This window comes from Euleptes europaea, chromosome 9 (assembly GCF_029931775.1).
Source record: "Euleptes europaea isolate rEulEur1 chromosome 9, rEulEur1.hap1, whole genome shotgun sequence".
NCBI classification, from domain to species: domain Eukaryota; kingdom Metazoa; phylum Chordata; class Lepidosauria; order Squamata; family Sphaerodactylidae; genus Euleptes; species Euleptes europaea.
In genome coordinates this window covers 72,716,538-72,741,926 of record NC_079320.1, presented here as the reverse complement: position 1 = coordinate 72,741,926, position 25,389 = coordinate 72,716,538, and the positions used below count along the sequence as shown (strand labels likewise).

Sequence of the window (25,389 nt, the reverse complement as noted above, 5' to 3'; positions counted from 1 at the left end):
GAGCAGGCCAGCATGGCTGCTGCTGCTGCGGCGGCGTCGTGGCTGCGCTGGGACCAGGTGAGCCTTGGGGCGGGAGGAGGCAGGAGGCGGGCGGGCGGGCGGCGGGAGGGGAGCGGAGCGCGTGGGCTTGCGGGCATCCCGGCCAGATGTCCGGGCGGGTTCTTCCCCGGGCTTTCTCGAACGCGTCCCGGCAGCCCTGCGAGGCAGGCTGTTTTGAAGGGCTGTGATGCGAGATAGCAATAATAAAAAAAAAAATACTCTGTGGGGGGTGGGGCTGAAGCGATCTAATGGGCTGCTGTTTTTGCACCAAATGGGCACTTGGTCTCCAGTTGCACTTGGCCTCCAGTTCAAATCCCGCAGGATTTGAACTGGAGGCCCAGTGCAAACAGCAGCACAATGACATCGCTTCAGCCCCGCCAAATTGGGGTGGTGCGGATTTGCAGCTGGTGCAAAAAACAGCAGCCCGACTGCATCGCTTTTGGTGGGCTCACGGCAGACGCAGGATTTGAACTGGAGGCCAAATAGATTTATTGGTTGCTATATTAGATAGTGTTTAGCTCAACCCCTTTGGTTACCCCAGGGATAAGAGAACCCCATGAGCTCTTGTGGCTCTATGGCATAGGATCAAGCCTAGATCTTACTTGCCTTTCCCACACTGCCCTGCTAGTAGACTAGAAGCAAAATAACATCAAAAAATAGGATGCTGTTAGAGCAGCGGTACTTACTCTGAAGCTTGTGGAGAGCCACATTCATAATTAAGAACATAAGAAAAGCCATGCTGGATCAGACCAAGGCACATTGTCCAGCAGTCTGCTCACACAGTGGCCAACCAGGTGCCTCTAGGAAGCCCCCAAACAAGACGACTGCAGCAGCATTATCCTGCCGGTGTTACAAAGAACCTAATAGAACAGGCATGCTCCTCTGATCTAGGAGAGAATAGATATGCATCAGGATGAGTATCCATTTTGGCTAGTAGCCATGAATAGCCCTCTCCTCCATGAACATGTACACTCCCCTCTTAAAGCCCTCCAAGTTGGCAGCCATCCCCACATCCTGGGGCAGGGAGTTCCACAATTTAACGATGTGTTGTGTGAAGAAGTACTTCCTTTTCTGAGTTTTGAATCTCTCACCCTCCAGCTTCAGCAGATGACCCCGAGTTCTAGTATTATGAAAGAGGGAGAAAAGCTCCCTGTCCACTTTCTCCAGACCATGCGTAATTTTATAGACCTCTGTCATGTCTCCCCTTAACTGCCTTCTTTCCAAGCTAAACAGCCCTAATTACGTACTTAAGTGCTATCAAGCCGCGGCCGATTCATGGCGACCCCAGCAAGGGGCTTTCAAAGCAAGTGAGAAGCAGAGGTGGTCTGCCATTGCCTTCCTCTGCAGAGCCTTTCTTGGTGGTCTCCCCATCCAAGAACCAACTCTGCTTCGCTTCCAAAATCCGACAGAATAGGCCTATACCATGCTGTCTTCCCTTCCACATTCATAATTATGTGTGTGTGTGAAGTGCCGTCAAGTCGCAGCCAACGTTTGGTAATCCCTTATGGGGTTTTCAAGGCTAGAGACTAACAGAGGTAGTTTGCCAGTGCCTTCCTCTGCACAGCAATCCTGGTATTCCTTGGTGGCCTCCCATCCAAATCCTAACCAGGGCTGACCCTGCTTAGCTTCCGAGATCTAATGAGATCGGGCTATGCCACGCTGCCTTCCCTCCCACATTCATAATTACTATCAACCAAAAGAGCTGCCGGGCCACTGTGTGCTGCCCCACCAAACATACACATACAATAATGTAACTATTAATATGAGTCACAGTGGGTAGCCGTGTTAGTCTGTCTGCAGTAGTAGAAAAGAGCAAGAGTCCAGTAGCACCTTAAAGACTAACAAAAATATTTTCTGGCAAGGTATACCCTGCCAGAAAATATTTTTGTTAGTCTTTAAGGTGCTACTGGACTCTTGCTCTTTTCTACTATTAATATGAGATATTTAACTATAACCTCTTTAATTGCCAGAGTACTTTTCCCCACCACTTTTGAACCTGTGTGCCCTTTCCTTCCCTCAATGTCTTCTGGCTTTTTCCCTGGCTCAAGGGTTGCTCTGGGGGAGAGCGAGATGGCCGAGGCAAACCGTGAGAAGGCAGCAAGGGAAGTAGCGGGTGCTCATGCTTCCCACTGCAATGTGGGTGCCATAACGGGAACGGTGCTCAGAAGAGCCACAGTTGTCATGTTAATGAGCTACATGTGGCTCCTAAGTCTCTTAAGTTGTGCACTGCTAGAGAAGAAGAAGACTTGTTTTTTATACCCTGCTTCTCTCTACCTTTAAAGAGCCTCAAAGCGCTGCTAATTACCAAGCATAAATGGCCAAAGTGTCTGTTGTGGGGAGTTGCAAGCTGCTTTGAGGCTCTTTCATTCATTCATTCATTCATTCATTCATAAACCTTTAATGGCATATAAATTGTTACAATTAATACGAACAGTGGTCATAAATCTTATCTTATCGGTTTTAAGATTTATGACCACTGTTCGTATTAATTGTAACAATTTATATGCCATTAAAGGTTTATGAATGAATGAATGAATGAATGAAAGAACCTCAAATCAGCTTGCAACTCCCCACAACAGACACTTTGGCCATTTATGCTTGGTAATTAGCAGCGCGTTCCAGGCTGAAGTGCCCCACATATTTTTTTTCTTCAAGCTGAACCATCATTCCAGAAGTCAGTGGGAAGCCAGAGCATACCTGCTATGCATTTCTTAAGAGCGCCTTTAATGCTAACTTTTTATTTGATCTGTTCCCACCTCAAAGCATCCACTCAAGGAAGCATGAAGAATCACAGCCACAGGTTAGCTAGGCAAACGGCAATTGCTAATGTCTATGCAGACGAAGGAGCAGGCGAGTGGGGTGGTGGTGGAATTTGTTTGACTTTCTCCTCTTGCATCGGGACTGTGAATGAGCATTTTAAAGGTTGGATTTAAAAAAGGAGCTTTGCGCGAGCATCAAAATCGACCCTGCATAAATGGCCATGGTGAGGTAGGAAAGGCTGAGAGAGTTCAGAGAGAACTGTGACTAGTCCAAGGTCACCCAGCAGGCTTCATGTGGAGGAGTGGGGAAACAAACCTGGTTCAACAGATTAGAGTCCACTGCTCATGTGAAAGAGCGGGGAATCAAACCCGGTTCTCCAGATTAGTGTCCGCAGCTCTTAACCACTATACCACGCTTGCTCTCGGTAAACTGTATCATAGCTATGTTTTAGAGTCTCACTGTCTTTGTCCTTTTATTAGAGTAGCTGGCCTTTTGACCTTGTTCCATGAAATTGCCTTGGGGAAGCACACACACACACACACACACACACACACACAAAAAAACTTGTGCAATGTATAGAATGATCTCAGATGTGTAGAATGACCATGTGCTTATTTATACTCTGCTGATATCCTCTAGCCTAAGCAATCTCACCCCCCAAATCATCTAGATGAGGAGTTCAGGAGAACTCAAGAGCTTATGTGCTGTTTTGTGTGGGGTTTTTTTGGTTGGTTTTAATAAAAGATATCCCATAGCTTTTGTTTTCAGATTTTCTCCTGGATCAGCTCAACTACTTAATTTTTTTAAATCTTAAAATACTGGTCTGCCTCAATAATGAATTACTATGAGTTCTCCTGGTGATTGGGGTGGTGTGTGTATGATCTTGTGTGCGAGACAATTTTTGTGCTAAGAGGTTTGGAATGCAATATTAATTGAGCAATCCTGACCTAAACCTGTGTAACACTTATTTGCATGGAGAGTACGTCAGATACTTAAAAGAGGTTAGCCCTATATCCTGAAGCAGGTATGAAGTAATTATCAAGCCAGTTACTTATGAAATAGTACTATTTACAAACTGGGGACCTGTAAAGAGTCAATGAAGCAAGAGCAGGAATTTGGAAATTCCAGCCCAACTTCTACAATTCCTTCCAGTCCAGGGGCTTCCCAATTTTTTGAGCCTGTGGTCACATTTGGCATTTTTGACATAGCGTGATGGGCGCAGCAACGAAATGGCTTAACTTCAGTCCGTAACAGTGTAGATCCTTGTGCTGTGGTGGCAGCTGCATTTAAAAAACTGCACAGCCAATCAAATCTCCAATAGTCAGTCAGTAGCCTCGCTGGGTAAAAGCCTTACCTGGCCCCACCCACTTCCTAAAAACACTTGGTGGGCGCCAGAAAAGGTATCGGCGGGCGCAATGTTGGGGCCCCTGCTTTAGTCTCTTGGGAGTTTGAGTAGGCTGATTCACTTTAATTGTGATTCACTTTAACTCATGAAGACATGAAGCTGCCTTATACTGAATCAGACCCTTGGTCCATCAAAGTCAGTATTGTCTACTCAGACCGGCTCTCCAGGGTCTCAGGCCGAGGTCTTTCACATCACCTACTCGCCTAGTCCCTTTAACTGGAGATGCCGGGGATTGAACCTGGGACCTTCTGCATGCCAAGCAGATGCTCTGCCACTGAGCCACAGCCCCTCTCCCCTAACTCTTTAAAGTGATTCACTTTAATTCACTTTTTTCCCCTTTAATTGACGTTCAGCAGCTTTCAACGTTATGTGCCTCCAGGTGTACATTCAGTCTTTCTCAGAATGTTCTAGATTTATTTTTGGTTAATTTACAAAGTTTTGTTTTTCTGGATACATGGACAGTCCGAACAAACAGAAATCTCTGCCTTGTGGAAGGTCCATTTTTGTCTGCTTCACTATTATAATAGAGGTCAGACTCTTTTACCGTTAGATATAGAGATGTCATTGGGACTGCTCTGGAGTAACTGGCTTGGGACATGCAGCCGTGATTACAAAACCTAAGGTAAAGTTCAGTTCTGATCGCTCTCCCGATAAGAAGTTCTATAGCTGTATTTACTGTTACAAAACAAGGACCCAGGTTGGCAGACTTTCATAGAGCTGTAAGGCAAAACCATCTGAGTAAATCCTATCCCAAAAGCCGAAATCCTGTCAAGTATCATAATGACTGGCAACGTCATGCTGAATTAAATTAGGTTCAAACTACATATTGAGGATCTATGATTGGATCTTGTAGTGTAACTTAAAAAGCCATGGGTCTGATTTGAATTGCCGGGGAGAGGGGTAACAGATTTTTTCCTGATGTTTCCCCCTCCTTCTGAGCTACTAGTGTGGTAGTGGAAAGTGCTGTCAAATCCTAGCTGACGTACGGCAACCCCTTGAGGTTTTCACGGCAAGCGATGTTCAGAGGTGGTTTGCCATTGCTTGCCTCTGCTTAGCAACCCTAGACTTGGTTGGTGGTCTCCCTTCCAAGTACTAACCAGGGCTGACCCTGCTTAGCTTCTGAAATCGGATGAGATTGGGCTAGCCTGGGCCATCCAGGTCAAGGCGAAGTATTAGTAGCCCCAGGAAAAAAAGACAATTGCACATTTTGTGCCTGTATTTCCCTCTAAGCAAGGAGCCTGGTGTGGTGTGACTCCTTTTGGGGGAAAGAGCACAAGGGGGGAAAGGAGAACTTCCATCCTGGTATCATTCCTATCTCTCCTCCTTGCAGCTGCTTTTAAAATCAAAAGTCCACATCCATATCACAGTAGATCCAATCCCAATTCCCCAGCATAATGAATACTTGGCCTTTTATTGACAAGATACAGTACGATCTCCATACGAGTTCACATGAAGACAATTTATTCTCCATCCAAAACAGCTCCACTGGAAAACTCTGTGCAGATAGTGATGGAACAGTAATTTCTCTTGCTGCCCTCACCGCCACATAATATACTTTTAAAAAATGGAGGAGAATGGCATGTGCTGCTGGGGTCCCCGTTGAACAGAAGAGCCGGGTATAAATGAAGTGAAATAATTCAAGTAAAATAATTTCTACTCTATGCTCAATTATATTCATCCCAGGTTTCTTCCATTTACCTTCAAGCCACCATCCCTGCAGCTTTTTTTTATCTCAAGTACACTAACCACCAGCGGGTTCCCAACCTTTTTGGGTATGGTGATCTCCCCCCCCTTTTTAAAAAGCATGCACAAATCAACAATGCTGCAAAAGCCTGGGGCCCATTTTCAAAGGCTTCACAACCCCCTTTTGGGTTGGGACCCGCAAGTTGAGGAAAGCTGCCCTAGAAGACCAGGCAGTTGGCTCAGGCTGGTGACAGAGGGCTCTTAGGAGCAATCATTAGTTGTCTGGATCGCCTCCATTTTACACAGCTCACCCAACGCTGTGACAGAACCGCCAACCGTGTTGTGCGGAAATTCTCTGGATATCCGTCAAGAAACAGTCTGGATCCATCAGCTTCCAGTGGCTGACCATCCAAAGTGGTCCTCTGGGCTGTGGAGAAAAGGGCGTTTTGTGTGTCTGGACCTCACTAGAATAATGCTCTAGTCATGACAAGGAGTGCCGAACTCATTTTTTACAAGAGCCGGATATGACATTAATGTCACTTCGTTGGGCTGGGTCTTGCCTCTCCAGCCCAGATCGGGACTGGGGTGGTGGTGGTGGCTGCCTCAGCTGGCTTGTGGGCCAGATTCAGCCCCTGGGCTGTATGTTTGACACCCCTGAGTTAACACAAACCTCACCCACAGATCACCATCACCCTGAATGGCAGAGCGCACCATGAAGAAGAAGAGTTGGTTTTTATATGCCAATTTTCTCTACCTTTTAAGGAGAATCAAACCAGCTTACAGTCTCCTTCCTTTCCTCTCCCCACAACAGACACCTCATGAGGTAGGTGAGGCTGAGAGAGCTTGGAGAGACTAGCCCAAGGTCAGCCAGCTGGCTTCATTGCAAGTAACCCACGAGGTGTCGTGGTTAAGAGTGGTGGACTCTAATCTGGAGAACCCGGTTTGATTCCCCACTCCTCCACATGAAGCCAGCTGGCCAGCCAGCTGGCTTCATGTGGAGGAGTGGGGAATCAAACCGGGTTCTCCAGATTAGAGTCCACCACTCTTAACCACGACACCTCGTGGGTTACTTGCAATGTGTATAAGAGCACATACACTCAGGGACAGCCCAGTGATTGTCATGGCAACTCCCAAGTCCTGAGCCGTCCCTGACCAGAATATCCGAGCATGGACTTTGAACTTCCTTCAACTGTGGTTCCACCTCAAGTCATTTGTGGTATGGGATACTTATTAATTATCTGTTCCCTTTCCACTTTCTTCCATAGACTCAGTAAGGAGTGAGTTAATCTGACCTCCAGACATTACGTAGAGAACAACAAGGATATTAGTTGTGAATATTCCTTTAATGGGAGTGGCATAGATGGAATTCCAGGCATAATTTTTAAAATGGGTATCATGAAACTCTTGGGACCGGAAATTATCTTATTGTTTTAGGTCACGTAGGCTTGGACAAGGCTTACTTTGGCTGGAATTTTAGTGGAAAAGGAAATAGGAAACCAAATTCTCGTGATGTCCCCTCTCCACTTCTTATTATAACTTCAGCAAGTAATTGTTTTTTTTAAATAATTATGGATGGTATTAACTTAATGGAAATATTGTACTGTACGAAAAATCTGTTTGCCTAAGAAAATATCATGAGCTACAGTTACATGATGTAGAGAGCAATCTGAAGCAGATCTACTAAAAATCCTCAGGTCTATTCTGTGGGGCTTACTCCCAGGAAAGTGTTCGTAGGATTACACTGTAAGACTAAAGGTACAGTCAAGAAGGACTAACTGGCGCAAACCCTGCAGAAATGAATAGGAGTTGGACAGCATTAATGGTACACTGTTAATGAACTAATCCTGCAGTGGGGAAGCCATTTAACAGATACAGCTTTTCTGGGCTCAATCAATCACAAGTGGTGATTTTTGACTAATAGAGCCTTTACAGATGTAGGTTTTTAGACTTCAGCGTGGTGTAGTGGTTAAGAGCGGTGGTTTGGAGTAGTGGAATCTGATCTGGAGAACTGGGTTTGATTCCCCACTCCTCCACATGAGCGGCGGAGGCTAATCTGGTGAACAGGGTTGGTTTCCCCACTCCTACACATGAAGCCAGCTGGGCGACCTTGGGCTAGTCACAACTCTCCTAGAGCTCTCTCAGCCCCACCTACCTCACAGGGTGTCTGTTGTGGGGAGGGGAAGGGAAGGTGATTGTAAGCCGGTTTGATTCCTCCTTGTTGTAGAGAAAGTCGGCATATAAAAACCAACTCTTCTTCTTCTTCCCACTGACTTCAGGGTCCCTAAGGTGGCAAACACTCAAAACTTTAAAACAAATTTTAAAATTCATATGTATATATGTTTGTGTTTTGTTGAATTGTTTTTAAACACATGAAAGGGAATGAGGGTCACAGGGGGAATGCCAACCAAAGCAGTTTTCATTCACTGTTGGAAGACAAAGATAAAGCGGGACAAATAAATCTACCTGAGGAGGGAATTCCATAATTTTGGTGCCACAACTTTGAAGACCCTTTCTTGGGTTGCTACTTGTCTAACTTCATATGGCATGCTGATATGAAACCAAATGAAATGTTTTACAGAACTCCAAAACAATTGAACTAGTGAAGCAGATGGTCGCGAAAGGAAACACAGAAGAACTCCAGCGATGTTTTGGTTCACGGATGGAATTTGGGACTGCAGGGCTCCGAGCTGCTATGGGACCAGGAACGTCTCAGATGAATGACTTGACTATCATCCAGACCACTCAGGTACCAAACTGAACGAATATGTCTCTCCTATTCTTTAAAGGCTGGTACTTTCCCAGTTTCCAAAGAATGTATGTACAGGTGTTGGGATCAGGTTCTTGGGCCGCAATCCCCAAAATTACTGTAATAGGAATACCCTTGAGTAAGTGATTTGAAGTTTGAGTCTTTATCACTAAGAACGATTTTATATGCGTTCTTGATTGTTGATCTCTTTTCATGTTCATAATGTTCCTTTTTGGAAAGAATTTTCTTTAGAAGAAAGGTGGGAAATAAGATTAGGGCAGCTTGGGGTGTGTATTTGAATGGGTAGACGTCTCATTTTGTAATCAGTGTTTCTACTTAGAATCATAGAGTTGGAAGGGGCCATACAGATCCAACCCCTGCTCAATGCAGGATCAGCCTAGAACATCTCTGACGAGTGCTTGTCCGGCTTCTGCTTAAAGACTGCCAGACTTCCTTCTTCTAAAGGAGATGTGTCAACGTTTTTTAAGAACCTCATAAAACTACTAAGACTGGTGTTTTCATTTCTAGGGATTCTGTAGGTACCTTGAAAAAAGCTGCAGTGACCTGAAGAAAAAAGGAGTTGTAATTGGCTTTGATGCTCGGGCTCATCCTTCAAGTGGAGGTAGCAGCAAAAGGTATACTTAACCACCATTGCTGTGTGCTTGTTTTACTGTAAGGAACCTATAGTGAGTAGACACGATGAGCTCCATCCCCTCCCAGATCCTTAGAAAAAGCAGCCCCACTGATAAATTGGATTGTGTTGGAACACATAGTTTAATTGTGGTCTCCGTATCTCTTCTTTTTAACCTCACCATCTGTTATTTTTTATTTTAGTAGTCCTAAAATTTGTGAGCACATTGCAGCAGTCCCCCCCACATTGATCCATAAAGAAGGAAGGAAAGTGAAATCAAGCCCCCATGGCCCAGGCTAGCCTGATCTCGTCAGATCTCAGAAGCTAAGCAGGGTCAGCCCTGGTTAGTATTTGGATGGGAGACCACCAAGGAATACCAGGGTTGCTGTGCAGAGGAAGGCACTGGCAAACCACCTCTGTTAGTCTCTTGCCGTGAAAACCCCAAAAGGGGTCGCCATAAGTCGGCTGCGACTTGAAGGCACTTTACATACACACACAACAGAAATTAGAGATACAGCCCACTTCGCACAGAAAAAAGACAGGCAATGCACTGGTTAATTTTTCTGTGTTTTTGTTTAATCTTAGGGACAACTAGACCAGATGCAAAAGTTTGTGGTCAGATATCAATATGATTTTCTTTGAAAAACAACCACAGGTGGAACATTTGGATCAAATGTTTGACATGGGGGTGGGTGGGTGAGCAAGGGAGGGTTAACCTCTTGACCAAGGTGGGGGTGGGGGGGAAGACAGGTGCCTGTCTTTTTCCCGGTGAGGCTAATAATGACACAGTTGGTGATTTTCTGTCCAGAAAATAGTGTGGGAAGAAAGAGTAAGGTATATGTAGGTAGATATGCTCTCCAACAGGTCCAGCTCAAGCTATTAAATTCTCCTAAGCACCCATTACCTTGCCATGCCTCTGTGCCCTGCCTTGGATCACAGACGGGTAGTGGCACTCAAGAAGGTGTGTACTTCCTCTTGGGCCAGCCAGGATCCGTCGAAGCAGAGTGCAAAGGAAGCACCTTTGTAGCTCTTCTTTGATGGATGTTCAAGGCCAACAACTTACCCATCCCAGGATGGCTCCTTCTCTAAGCTGGGGCCATCAGTGTCGCCACTCCCAATAAAGTCAGGCAGGATGAGTCAGCCTAATCCTCCACCAGCCACGTTGGCCCCCAGTATCTGGAAGCTAGCATGGCGAAGCGACTGCATTAGGTGACGGCACACTGGCCTTGATTTCTGCATCAGACCCTCAAGAGCAGAGAATATCATGGGAGGCTAGAGTGTACCTGCAGCCTGCTGGTCTTGCTGGAAAAGGGATGGAGAGGCGGCTGGTGAGGTCAGCTTCCTGAGCTGGGCTGTGCTGGGCAGGGAGCCAAAGTGGGGGGGGACACAGCATGCAGGGAAACCCCCATGCCTGGCCTGAGGCCTCAGGAGGTTGGGTGGCAGGCCATTGGAAGGCAGTCATGGGATGGCCGCATTGGGGTGGATCATGGAGATCAACAGAGAAGGTCCATGCCTCCTCGTAATGCTGTTCAGGATCCATCCAAAGAAGGGCGCAATGGAGGTTCTGTGGCTCAGGGGTGGCAGAGTATCTGCTTGGCATGCTGTTTCAGTGCCCAGCCAGTGCCAGCCTGAGTAGGCAGTACCAACCTTGATGGATCAGTGGTCTGATTCAGTGTAAGGCAATGTCGTATGTCTACAGCTCACCTTGGATGGACTCTGGACATGTGGCAGCATGTGGCAGCACTATGAGAGAAATGTGCACAGCATATTTTGGATCACCCAGGATCAGTCCTCCCCTGTTCCTACCCCCCCCCCCCAAGTAGTCCAACCCTGGGCTTTGCTCTCTAGGATCTGGTGCAGACCTTACTCTAGCTGGCCTCTTAGGTGTATATTTTTGCTGTGGAAGATGAACCGTGATATTCCATGAGGTCTCTCCTTTGAAACGGCACTGCTTTCGTTGCATTAGCTGTATATCTTGGGGTAGTTGGCTGGGATAACCTCTCTCCTGGCTCTGAGATGGCCTTTATAGATTTACCTTGACACGTTTTACAGTTTGGAACAGCCCAGGTTCAGCCTGTTGCTGAAAAGGAGGTTAATCCCCCATGGTGGGACAAAAGCATGGTTTTTCTAATTCTCAAAAAGCAGTAGGAGCATACTTTCTGCCAGTACAGACATTGGGGAGATGCTGCAAAGGATAGCAGTCTGTGTACCTGTTGTAGAAAACGTGTTTAAAGTGCCATTTCTGGGTCACAAAACGTGCGCTTTCCTGCAAAGTAAGAAGCTGCCCCAAATGCCAATAAAGTTACGGTTACGCTAGCTTAGGTTTCCTGGGGTTATGCCATTGTGACATTTGAGCAAAATTTCATATCAATAGATTTGCAAGACTCGCAGCAGCAACGTTCATCAGTCAAGGTGTCCCTGTGTACCTTTTCTCCAGTATAGTACCAACTCCTTTTGTGGTAAGTCAGAATTTTTTTCCTGTTATAATACCATGTCAATATGAGTAAAAGCTCTTGATCAATGCAACTTCCCATATGTATAGGATTTTAGAATTATCTGACAATAGCTAACTGTCCAACTTAATAAGGGTGCACATTTGTGGCTAACTCATTAACTTATAACTTCAACACCATACAAGGTTATCTTAGAATATATAAATAATGTTAGTTCATTCTTGCTACTTTTGCTCTTACAGTGCAATCCTATGCGGAGTTACTCCATGGGCTTTGACTGGAGAAACTCTCCTTAAGATTGCACTGTTAGTTTGGTCTCAGCACCAAACAAGGAGACCTCGGTTCTAATATCTGCTTAGCCCTGGTGCCCATTGCATGGCTCTGTGTGGAGCTTCTTTTATCTTCCCCTTTCTTAACAGTAGGGGGTATATGAGGATAAAATCAGTTAGATGCAGTTAGATTTCTAACACACCCATCTTGAAGGCTTCTGGTTGTTAACAAAAACAAAAATCAATAGAACAGAATTTCATTTAATTCCATTAAACTTCTCCCAGCTTGCTCTTGGTTGACTAAGACCAGGTAGGGCTTTAAAACCTTCCAAAAGGGGTGCAGACGTGGACTTTTAATACATTTGCAGCAGGAAGCAGTTCCATAGCCGGAGCGTGGCCTCTAAGGATGTCTTTGTTTATGCTGCTGTCCGCTGAATTTGATCACGACTTGTTTGCTGTGTCTGAGAGGAGGGATAGGATGGAAGAGTAATCAATATCTCCTGCAGTAGCATTTTGGAGGAAACGGGGCAGTTGTTCCACTGAGTCTCTTCTTTCCAACTTGGAAGGCTTTAAGAGGGGAGTAGAGGAGAGGGGTATTCATGGCTACTAGCCAAAATGGATAATCATCCTGATGCATACCTATTCTCTCCAGGAGCAGAGGAGCATGCCTATTATATTAGGTGCTGTGGAACACAGGCAGGATAATACTGCTGCAGTCGTCTTGTTTGTGGGCTTCCTAGAGGCCCCTGGTTGGCCACTGTGTGAGCAGACTGCTGGATTTGATGTGCCTTAGTCTGATCCAGCATGGCTTTTCTTAGGTTCTTATGTTCATTTAAAGGTGATTGTTTTGTGCTCTTTCACCACAGCCCTACACGGTGACTCATCTGAAACTTTCTGCTGGAATTATGGTTACCGCTTCTCATAACCCAAAGCAAGACAACGGATACAAGGTTTTCACTTGCATATTTTTTTCCTGAATTTCTGATGTACATTTGGAGTCGATACTTGTGCCTTAATTGCACCATACCCTGGCCACATTGTCTCAGGAAGGGCTGTTGATTTGCTTTCCCCCCCTTAATTAATTACTGTATGATTTGGGTGGCTGCGGTTATTGTTCAAACAGGGCACAAATTATAACAGCATTTGTCTTCTGCTAATTGTAATGGACAGAGCCCCGTGGCGCAGAGTGGTAAGCGGCAGTACTGCAGTCAAGAGCTCTGCTCACAACCTGAGTTATATCCTGACAGAGGTCGGTTTCAGGTAGCCACTCAAGGTTGACTCAGCCTTCCATCCTTCCGAGGTCGGTAAAATGAGTACCCAGCTTGCGGGGGGTAAAGTGTAGAAGACTGGGAAAAGCACTGGCAAACCACCCCGTAAATAGTCTGCCTAGTAAATGTTGGGATGTGACGTCACCCCATGGGTCAGTACTTGCACAGAGGACTACCTTTGCCTTTAATTGTACTGGAGGCATTTTTTTGCCAATGTGCTTATTGTGTCGCTTAGGTGTATTGGGAAAATGGCGCTCAGATAATTTCACCTCACGATAAAGGAATCGCTCAGGCTATTGAAGAAAACCTAGAGCCGTGGCCTCAGGCTTGGGAGGAGAGTCTGGTTGAAAAAAATCCCCTTCTCCATGACCCCTACCCATCGATCAACAAGGACTATTTTAATGACATACAGAGACACTGCTTTTACAGGTGAGCTGGCCAAGAAGCGTGTTGGGAATAAAATCTATATTTCATTTGGCTACATGAGGATAAAAGGTTAAAAGAAGTTGAAGCTAGCTTCTCAGAAAGGAAAATGGGAATCACTGCTATCCCATGATAGAAAGGGAGAATTAAACTTCTGATCCTGAAGGATTGGGGAGGGTGAAGGGGAAATGTATAGCGTTAACTACCCTCAGCAAATTACAAGAACAGAAGATGGTCGTTTAAAAAATGAGTAGGAAACAGAATGAAGGAAATCCATACTTATAGTCACAGGAAATAGGGGCTTATAGCCATGAGTCGGAAGCGACTTGACGGCACTTAACACACACACACACATTCCTGAGATCTCTACTGATGGTACAGGTCATCAGGGTGAGGCTGACTATCACCTGTCTGTCCATGGACAGGATGACATACTGCCATTCTAGACTTCTTTTCTCAGCCACTTGGGGCAAGGGAGTCTAAAAAGGATGTCTAAAGGCTATTGAATGTCTTGTTTCCACTTGTCATTTCCCCCCCTCTTAGAACCTCTGTAACAGGTATTTCTGGCAGGTCTGTCAAAGAGGGAATATAATGCATTGGATCCAGACTAAGGCTGCAGTCCTCAAGGGGGGGAGGCCTGAAGTTCCTTAGGAGCCAGTGTGACCCCACTCTGGCATAGGTGCCACCTTATCACAGACTAAAGTGGTACCTACGCCAGTGTCGGGGAGTTGCAGAGCTGCGCCAGCCCCTGCCACCAGAACAGCCATGCCGGCAGGGACTTCCCAGAAGGGGGGGGGCGTTCCTGGAGGCGGAGCTACCTTTAGGCAGCTTCTTAACCCCTTTTGCCACAGGAACACCAGTATTGGTGGCATAGCCCCATTGCTTTCAATGGGGGCATTTTCTTTTTATTTCTCTTATAACAGGTTTATTTTTTATTTCGGCAGCCGGGAAGCCTTTGAGGAGGCTGCGCTGCTGCTGGCCACCACGGATCTACCCCCCCTTTCAAGAATTGGTTGTAAATTTTCCTCTAGTAGAAGGTGAACTGTCAGTGGAACAGAACTTTCTTGTCTCCCTCGCTGCCTCCCACTAATCTCCCAAAAATGCTGCTCCTGGGGAGCGAGGAGACCTTCAGGAATGGCACAAGGGCTAAATCGGGGTTGCAGCTGAAAGGGGAAATCGGTAGGAGTTACGCCTCCCCTTCCATTAATGGAAAATTTAGTGGAAAATCTAAACCAACTTCTGCACAAAGACCTTTTGTGTAACCCCCTTGAAGATCTGTGCATGTTTCAGTGATGCTGGACCATCACGGGCAATCATTACATGACATCGCCAGAACACACACCCTGCTTGTGTCAGTGTGGCCTGAAGTTCAGGGTCAGGCAACGTACAAGCAGTTTTTTTTTTAATCCAGTTACAGGAAAAGATAGAAATACAGTACACTTATTTGTTCTCAGCCTCAGACAGTCATGTGCCTGTTTAATGTCATTAATGTACTTAATTTCAGGAATTTAAACAAGGAAACAAAGCTGAAATTTGTCCACACTTCTGTGCACGGTGTAGGCCATGAGTTCGTGCAGTCAGCCTTTAAGGCATTTGACTTTAGCCCTCCGTTCGCTGTTCCCGAACAGAAGGAGCCTGATCCAGAATTTCCAACAGTAAAATATCCCAATCCTGAGGAGGGTAAAGGCGTTCTGGTAAACATTATTTAGTAAAATTTCTTCCTTCTACTTTTCTTTCGTGCCACTTCAAACTTTTCCTCATAACCTATAAGCACATTTTAGAATCATAGAGTTGGAAGGGACCACCAGGGTCATCAAGTCCAACCCCCTGCACAATGCAGGAAATTCACAACTACATCCCCCCACATCCCCAGTGACCAGAAGATGGCCAAGATGCCCTCCCTCTCATCATCTCCCTAAGGTCACAGAATCAGCATTGCTGACAGATCACCATCTAGCCTCTGCTAAAAACCTCCAGGGAAGGAGAGCTTACTACCTCCTGAGGAAGCCTGTTCCACTGAGGAAGCGCTCTGACTGTTAGAAAATTCTTCCTAATGTCTAGACAGAAACTCTTTTGATTTAATTTCAACCCGTTGGTTCTGGTCCAACCTTCTTGGGCAACAGAAAACAACTCAGCACCATCCTCTATATGACAGCCCCTCAAGTACTTGAACATGGTTATCATATCCCCTCTCAGTCTTCTCTTCAGGCTAAACATACCCAGCTCCTTCAACCTTTCCTCATAGGACTTGGTCTCCAGACCCCTCACCATCTTTGTTGCCCTCCTCTGTTCCAGCTTGTCTACATCTTTCTTAAATTGTGGTGCCCCAAACTGAACACAATACTCTAGGTGAGGTCTAACCAGAGCAGAGTAAAGCAATACCATCACTTCGCGTGATCTGGACACTATACTTCTGTTGATGCAGCCCAAGACTGCATTTGCCTTTTTAACTACCGCATCACACTGCTGACTCATGTTCAGTGTTCCGTCTACTAAGACCTCAAGATCCTTTTCACTGAACTACTGCTCAGACAAGTCTCTCCCATCCTATAATTATGCATTTGATTTTTCCTACCTAAATGCAGAACTTTACATTTGTCTTTATTGAAGTGCATTTTATTAGTTCTAGCCCAGTTCTCCAGCCTGTCAAGATCATCCTGCATCTTGGCTCTGTCTTCTAACGTATTTGTTACCCCTCCCAATTTGGTAAATGCATATCAATTTTATTTTATTTTTACATGCACCTACAGCTTTTGAAAAGCTGTCAAGCTTTTATTCTTCCCTGCTTCCTACCCTTTGCAAGCCCCTACAATAGATTGACGGCTAGTTCGTATGTAGCTTTAATTAATCAGAATCAAACTAGAAAGGTGCTCACAGTTTTTCAAACTGCACAGTTGAAATAATGTCAAAATTGAGCTAGGTCATTTCTGTCACATATTTTCATCCAAATGTGTTGGTGTCTGTTATGGGCGTAACATAACGAGGTGGTACGGAAAAGTGAATATTCTTTTTTTTACCACTTTTTTAGTTGCTTCATTTTCGCATTGCTCTTTCAGACATTATCGTTTGCTTTGGCTGAAAAAGTAGGAGCTGGAATTGTTTTGGCCAACGATCCAGATGCCGATCGGCTTGCCGTTGCAGAGAAACAAGAAAGGTATGGTCACTGTGCCAGGTTCAGTGCTTGGCAGCATATTCGTTGTTAGGGATGCCCAAGTGCTTTTGGAAGAAAATGATAACTAAAAGAAATCCTGTGCGCTTTTTACTGCTCACGGTATTGGCTTAATTTAGACATCACTACAAATGATGGCGAAGGAAGCTTAACTATAGTTTGATGCATAGTTTGAGTTAACAACTATGGTTTGAACACATGAAGCTGCCTTCTACTGAATTGGACCATTGGTCCATCAAGGTCAGTGTAGTCTACTCAGACTGGCAGAAGCTCTCCAGGGTCTTGGTCTTAATGGGGCTGCCAGGGATTGAACCTGAGACCTTCTGCATGCAAAACAGATGCTCTACCACTGAGCCACAATAATATTAGTATGACATCTGAATTGACTAACTATAGATATGGCCTTTGCTCTGCACTGGGGAGGTGCCTAGCTTCTGGGAATGGAAAAGCTCTGCCTCTTAAGAGGGATCAGTATCGGATACTTAAGGCCTCTGCTTCACAGTATCTTTTCACAGTAGAGAGTCACTATTTCCTCTGGTTTTGCCACCAGCCCTGGAAAAAGGAAGCTGTAGCAGGCAGAAAGTCTAGAGCACTTTGAGGAAGTACTGAACGCCCATCTCACCCCACCCCATGTGTTTCCTTTTGCCACCACAACCCATTAATTTTATTATTTTCATGGTGAATTGTTTTAACTGGTTTTTATCTTAAAGCAGCTTGGGAGCTTTTTTTGGCTGAAAAGTGGCCTGTAAATGTAACAGAACGATTCCTTCTATCATTTATTTATATTTTTTGTTCAGTTGCTGTCCAGCATGGTGTAGTGATCAAGAGTGGTATAATGGTTAAGAGCTGTGGTTTGGAGTGGTGGAGTCTGATATGGAGAACCGGGTTTGACTCCCTACTCCTCCACATGAGCGGTGGACACTAATCTGGTGAATGGGGTTGGTTTCCCCACTCCTATACGTGAAGCCGGCTGGGTGACCTTGGGCTAGTCACACAGTCCCAGCCCCACCTACCTCACAGAATGTCTGTTGTGGGGAGGGGAAGGGAAGGTGATTGTAAGCCGGTTTGATTGTTCCTTAAGTGGTAGAGAAAGTCGGCATATAAAAACCAACTCTTCTTCTTCTTCTTCTTCTTCAATAATAACTCATAATTCAACATCTGTGGAAAGCAAATGAGAAGTGTGCACCTTGCATCTGTTATTTCCTTCTCTGAAATTATAGAACTTGGAGAATGTTCTCATTCTGTTGCCATTCCATTCGATTCCATTTCCACATTTTAATCGCCATGTTATGGTCTCTTATTAATGATTTATAACTGCCTTTCTTCCCAGTGGTGAGTGGAAAGTGTTTTCGGGCAACGAGCTGGGAGCTCTTTTAGGCTGGTGGATCTTCACTTGCTGGAAAAAACAGAATTCGGATCCTGGTGCCATTAAAAATATATACATGCTGTCTAGCACTGTGTCGTCCAAAATCTTGAGAGCAATTGCACTTAAAGAAGGTTTTCACTTTGAAGTAAGTTGTTGAGACATGGGATGGGGTGGTGGCATCTTCTGTTCTCTTGTACATCAGCGCAACACGCACTGCCACTGAATATTGTTTTTTACATAGGAAACGCTGACAGGATTCAAATGGATGGGAAATCGAGCCAAACAGCTTGGAGACCAAGGAAAAACTGTCTTATTTGCCTTTGAAGAAGCCATCGGTAATAAGTAGATCCTTATTAACCAGTAAATCAGGATGTGCTTTGGGAAAGTTGGTGTTGGCATGATCGCAGATTGGCACATGTACAGTCCCAAATTGCATTGCTAAAGAGGGGGGGTGGGGGTGGGAGGGAGATTGCCGAGAACTCAAGAATGAGTGTGGTTGTGCAGCTCAGATTTCTAAATGGCTAGTTGTTTGGGATACCTGAAATTTCAGCATGGAATGCCATTGAGACATTTTGTAAGTGTAATAGCAATTAGTAAAAAAAATAAAAATCACTGTCTTTGATTTGAATTTGGGAAATCCCAAATCATACTGCAGTTTATCTGATTTGCTTCTGTTGTTTCTCATGGCATGGTTCAGGCAATACCTTGATTCAAACCTGCCAACATGTATCTTTAAGATATTGCCCATTTCAATTCCAATACATGATCTTGGCATGAAAATCCAAACTGCTTTCTCAGATGGCTAGTCTCAGCACTGGAACAGACACTTGCCTAGCTGTTACGATGTTACGGCGACATGCATTTACTAGTATAGTCAATTAGTTTGAATGGACCCTCAGTCTCGAGATCAAAACAGTGTTAAAACCCAAAGGTGAAGACGCCTTTCCTTTTGCCCAGAGCCTTTTCAGCCTTGTTGTATGGTGATAAGATGATTTTATTTGTAACTGCTGTAATGAACAGAATTACGATTTTGATAACCTGAGCTTTTGCAACAACTGTGGTAAAACTCCTTCTGTTTATATAACTCTGTCTTCAGGATACATGTGCAGCCCTGTAGTCCTGGATAAAGACGGTGTGAGCGCTGCGGTCATAACTGCAGAGATGTCTACTTGGTTGGCCACCAAGGGCCTCTCTCTGTCTCAGCAGCTGAAAGCCATTTACAACGAGTGAGGTTTTTAATTTCCTTGTCAACTTAACAATGTGTATTCTACATACAAGGAGCCTTGTGGCTCAGAGTGGTAAGCTGCAGTACTGCTCTGCTCATGACCTGAGTTTGATCCCAGCTGAAGTCGGTTCCAGGTAGCCGGCTCAAGGTTGACTCAGCCTTCCATCCTTCCGAGGTCGGTAAAATGAGTACCCAGCTTGCTGGGGGTAAAGTGTAGAAGACTGGGAAAGGCACTGGCAAACCACCCCGTAAACATAGTCTGCCTAGTAAACGTCGGGATGTGACATCACCCCATGGGTCATTAATGACCTGGTGCTTGCACAGGGGACTACCTTTACCTTTATTCTACATACAGGAAACACCGAGTTCACAGATGATGGTATTGTCTTTACAGGTACGGATGCCACATTACCAAAGCGTCATATTTTATCTGTTATGATCAAAAGACCATCAAAGGGCTCTTTGAGAAGCTCAGAAATTATGATGGGAAAGCTACTTACCCAAAGACTTGTGGGAAATTTCCTGTTTCTGGAGTGCGCGATTTGACTACCGGCTATGACAGTAACCAGCCTGATAAAAAGGCTGTAAGTTACCTTTTATGTTTGTTTGTTTTTTGTTCTGGTTCTATGAAACATGTTGCTTGCTTGATGCCTGACACATCAGTGGTATAGCACTTGCTTGGTATGGAGAAATTCCCAGGTTCAATCCCTAGCATCCAAGATCAAAGGATCAGGCAGTAGGTGATGTGAAATACCTCTGCCTGAGACCATAGAGAAATGCTGCTAGTCTGAGTAGACAGTGCTGACCTTGATGGATGATCTGATTCAGTATAAGGCAGCTTTATGTGTTCATATGTACACAGTGGCGTAAACATTGCCAGACAGTGAGATAGTATTTTGGGGAAATTCCACCTACTAAAATCTCCCACTCCCTGATTCGCTCAATTTTCAAAAGCTACAGCAGGCAAATCCCCGCCCCCCCACACATATTATCAAATACTAGATACCCAGTGGTACATTCCAGGCAAGGTACTTCAGCCAATGTCGGTGCCCCTGGCAAGGGGCTTTTGTGGGTCCAGTTCCTGTAGTGGAATCAGCAAAGCTAACTTCCTACTTTTGCGTAGATTCCTGGGGAGAAAGGGTTCTTGGAGGGATACGTGTTGCATCTGTGTTAGGACACCCTGGTACACAGTCTTTAGAGTCCTCCGTCCATCCCCCAGTGTCAGGTAGCTCTTCGATTTCGCTGCTACCTCAGATTCTCTTGAGGGAAGGTCAGGGAAAGGTGACCGCTTTCTTTCTGCACACTCCTCCTGACTCCAGTTTCAAAATAGGGAGCTTCTGTGATTTGTCCTTAAATGTTCCTGGATCTAGAATTCACCAGTCTTAAGTAGGAAAATCCTAACGATGTTACCTTCTCTTGATGCTAGGTGCTCCCCACCAGTAAAAGCAGCCAAATGATAACATTTACCTTTAATAACGGAGGTGTGGCTACCATGAGGACCAGTGGAACTGAACCCAAGATCAAATATTATGCAGAGCTTTGTGCTCCTCCTGGAAACAGGTACATTTTGGAATTTTTAACTCTTTGTAGCAAATGACTGTTTAAAGCTTAGACTCTGCCTCTGTAGAGGTTGTCATGGAGTTGCTGTGTGTGAGTTTTTCAGGACTGTGTTATGGCTAGGATAAGACTGTTTAATGGGAAGGACTTGAGTTAAATGGCCAATGAAATCTCTTCAAAATTCTAGAAAAAATTTATTCAAAAGTGCATTCCATTTTACTCCAAACCTGAAATAACCCGGCTGTGTTTTCATAATTTTTATTACAGTTCACAATCTCATTCTGCCCATTAGCATTGAGTAGCAGCAAATGTACCCTTACATAGCTGCTCAGCAGCAGTTTAAAATCTGATCAGGGCTAGCTAACCCACTTTGAGCAGAGAGCCAGCCTGGTGGTTTAGCAAGTAGCATTGACAGGCTTGAATGTGAATTCCTCACTCTGTTACAAAGCTCACTGGGAGACCTTGGGCAAGTCATTTAATCTCAGTCTCGAATACTTCATAGAGCTGCCCCAAGCTGCATGGGGAAAAGATAAGATATAATGCAATCATTAAATGAATCTGAATCTTAAGTTTTAGGATCCACTGATTCATTATGCAGATTTAAACCATCAATAAAATTGAGCTTAGTGACTGGGAAGTTCTGACGGGCTAATTGAAAAGAGGGAAACAAGTACCTAAAGCTTTTTACCTAAAGCTTTTTTTAAATCTGCGGGTAAAGCTGGCAGATGTGTCCTGGAAGTCCTTGCCTCCCAGACATATGCAGGCCCAGTTCAGGTTGAGCCTGCAGCACACCGGGAAAGGATGCTTAAGCCAGGCGTGTCGAACTCATTTGTTACAAGGGCCAGATATGACATAAATGTCACTTGGTTGGGCTGGGCCATGCTTCCCCAGCCCGAATCAGGACTGGTTTGTGGTTGCTGCCTCAGCTGGCTCACAGGCCGGATAAGAGCTCTCAAGGGGCTGGATCCAGCCTGCGGGCCGCATGTTTGACACCCTTGGTTTAAGCCTTCCCTCTGTATTGTTTTCCCAACCTGAAATAACTGGGAGTGGTGTTCTTTGCCCCATTGAAAGTTCTACTTATAGGTTTCCCAGCATGGCAAATGAAGCCCTGCCAGAGGGGCGTTTCAGGTGAGGCAACTGGGAGTGGGAGAGTGAAACCTCACTTTTGCTGTGCTCCTGTTCTTAATGGGACCTGCACTTACCTGTGAAGTACAGGCCATTTATGCATGGGAGGTTTTGCCTTGGATTTACTGCTCTCTGGATGCACATTTCCCCCCACCTGAATTCTGAAACTCAAAAATAAGCCCCCATGCAAAGTTTTGAGAATTCAGATGGGGAAAATGTGCATCTAGAGAGCAGCAAATCCAAGGCAAAACCTCCCATGCATAAATGGCCACAGACTCCCTGAACACACAAACTATTGGATTATGTATTTTGGATTGTTTTTTAAAATCTGTGTGCTAGGGATGGGATAGAAAAAAAGAGCTGTGTGAATTAATACATGTCCAGAAACATTAGTGTATATTAGGATGTATTGACTGAGTTTGCAAATAAATGAATCCATGTCCCTTTTATAAAATAATTTGAAGAAACTTGTCCTAAACATGTTGAATCTTTTCAACTGATGAAAGTAGATGAATGAGTAATATGACTACTTTTTGCAGTGGACAGGGATGACTGAACTAACCTATTAATTGTTTGAAGTGACTTTTTGTGCCAGAGTGGATTAAATCAGATACCAACCAAATTTCAAAATCCAGATTACAGAATTATATGGCTGAGATCCAATCAATAGAGATGTGGTCTGACGTGCTGAGCTTGCTTTGTTGAGTTTTGACACAGCTGTTCCCGTTGCCCAAGAGAGACTTAAAACCAAACAACAGCTTTTGATAGCTTTGGCAGTGGGGATCGTTCTACAGAAAATAACTAACTAAGCCCCAAAAGGGCAAGTGGACCCCAGACTAGTAGTGAGATGGTCATAGAACTGAAATGTATCTGAAGGTCATTGTGTCCCATGACACCTGCCTTTATTTAAGGCATGATACATTGGAATACCTCCCCCCCCCCAGATTTACTCTGAGAAAAAGGGCATGCTACCTTTATCTCCTAAGATTTGCAGATGCACTATATTAGCCTAGGCACTTGGGTACGTGAAAGGTGATCTTTAGTTTTTAATAATAACATTTACACTGCAGTCACACTTCATAGAACGTGCCTCAAAACCTTTTCTTCCCCAACTTTCTACCTTAGAGAATATGCAATTACTTACCTATCTATTTATTTATTTCTCTATCTGTTTGGGAGCCAGCGTGGTATAGTGGTTAAGAGCGGTGGTTTAGAACGGTGGACTCTGCTCTGGAGATCCAGGTTTGATTCCCCACTCCTCCACATGAGCAGCGGAGGCTAATCTGGTGAACTGGATTTGTTTCCCCACTCCTACACGTGAAGCCATCTGGATAACCTTGGGCCAGTCACACTCTCTCAGACCCACCCACCTCACAGGGTGTCTGCTGTGGGGAGGGGAAGGGAAGGTGATTGTAAGCCAGTTTGAGTCTCCCTTAAGTGGTAGAGAAAGTCGGCATATAAAAACCAGCTCTTCTTCTTCTATTTATTTTAGAACATTTTTATGCTGCCTTTCCCACCCACTCAGTGCTTCCAAGGTGGTGAACATGAAAACATTCGAACGATTAAAAACATTTAAAATTATTAAATAATCCAATAAAAAGACATAAACCTGTTAGACAGGTTTAAGAAATCAAATACGTAGCAGTTCCTCAACACTTATTAAAAGTTTTGCAGATTGAAAGCCTGGCAGTAGAGATTGTATTGTAGCATGTCATGTTCTGGTCTAATTTTTTTAGTGATTTTGAAAAGCTGAAGAAAGAACTGGATGAATTGGTCAGTGCCATTGAGAAACATTTCTTTGAGCCAGAGAAGAATAAACTGCAAGCCAAGCCAGAGTGACCACGGCTGGCCTGGTTTCTGCACATGAAAACGCTCGTGATGGTTACCTACACAATATGTACAATGCAGATCTTTTATTAAGGAACCAAGATTTTACAAACTGGGCTTTGAAAAATTCATTTTGTGTTTTATCAGAAGATGAGCATGTGTGATGGGTGTTCCCTGGAAGGATTCTTCTTCAACCAGTAGCTTCCAGCTGAAATAAAACTTGCTTTAATGAATATCTTTCTTAATACATTTCCATGTGGAAAGCATACTGGGCCTTAATGAACAACTGGAATTTCTAGAGGAATGTCCGGCTGGCCTCGACCAGGGCCAGGGCTTTTTCGGCCCTGGCCCCCCACCTGGTGGAATAGCCTCTCTAGTGAGACCCGGGCCCTGCGGAACCTCAAAGAGTTCCGCAGGGCCTGTAAAACAGAGCTCTTCCGCCAGGCTTATGGTTGAGGCCAGCTACGGTTTCCTATATGTGATTGCTGACCTCCCTAACCCTCACCACTGTTGTACTGAGTTCCATCTGCTCGCCTAGTTATCATTCATTTTACACTTTAGAGGCTCCTTAAGTAATTTTAGGGTATTTGGTTTACATAATTTTATAGGGCTATTTTAAATGTTGTTTTAATGATTTTATTGACTCAATGGGATGTTATTCCCTTGTAAACCGCCCTGAGCCTGGTCTTGGCCGGGGAAAGCGTGGGAATTAAATTGAAATAATAAATACATAACAGAGGCACTTCGGGGCTTGATGGAGATTCCAGGCTGCACATTTTTGCTTTCCCTTTCACTTTGTGCCACCTGTAGAGATCTGTCTCACATCTTGTTCTCTACCAGTCGAATTCTGATCTTCCAGCGGACAGCTGTCTCTTTCTGTTGGTGGGTTCAACTGCCTGTTTAAAAATGCATTTCTTCATTCTGGCTCTCTGATTGTTTTGTCCTAATTTTTACTTCTTTCCATACTGTCTAATCTGTGTCTGGCCTGTGTCTCTTTGTTTTGTAGACAGTGCCTAATTACCATTGTTGCTCCAGAAACAATCAAAAACTATATGGATTTGAACTGCATGCAAACAAGCCCCAATACAAACAAGCCCTTGGAATACCTTTCGAAGGGTGCAAAGCGCTTTTACATTTCTGATCCCTAAGTCTTTTTGATTGGGAGAAAAGCAGAATAGAAACATTTTAAATACGTAAATATGAACTTGTAAAAAAAAAAAAAAAACCTGTTTAATGGCAATGTCCCTGGATGGCGGTACATAATTATCGAGATTTACAAAATGCATATTCCTGTAATTCAGGTGTATAGTTAACCTTTTGTAGGAATTCTATCAGAATCAGACAATAAGGATCAATTGTCCTGGGCAATTGTATCAGATCTTTTTCGTTTGGAAATAATTCACTGCACATGAAGTGGCCGTTATGCTATGCATGCTGCTCTTA

The 25,389-nt window shown here is 44.6% G+C and overlaps 1 protein-coding gene across 1 annotated transcript; it reads left to right on the top strand.

The window, feature by feature from the left end:
- On the top strand, positions 1-23,958 carry PGM2 (phosphoglucomutase 2). The gene is made up of 14 exons (XM_056855314.1): positions 1-57; positions 8,466-8,633; positions 9,162-9,268; positions 11,639-11,723; positions 12,853-12,936; positions 13,490-13,683; positions 15,182-15,371; positions 16,734-16,831; positions 18,177-18,357; positions 18,454-18,547; positions 19,309-19,438; positions 19,832-20,021; positions 20,864-20,997; positions 23,856-23,958. Exons 1-14 carry the CDS (start codon positions 13-15, stop codon positions 23,956-23,958), a joined length of 1,803 nt encoding a protein of 600 aa, XP_056711292.1. The 5' UTR covers positions 1-12.
- Positions 23,959-25,389: the final 1,431 nt, after the last annotated feature.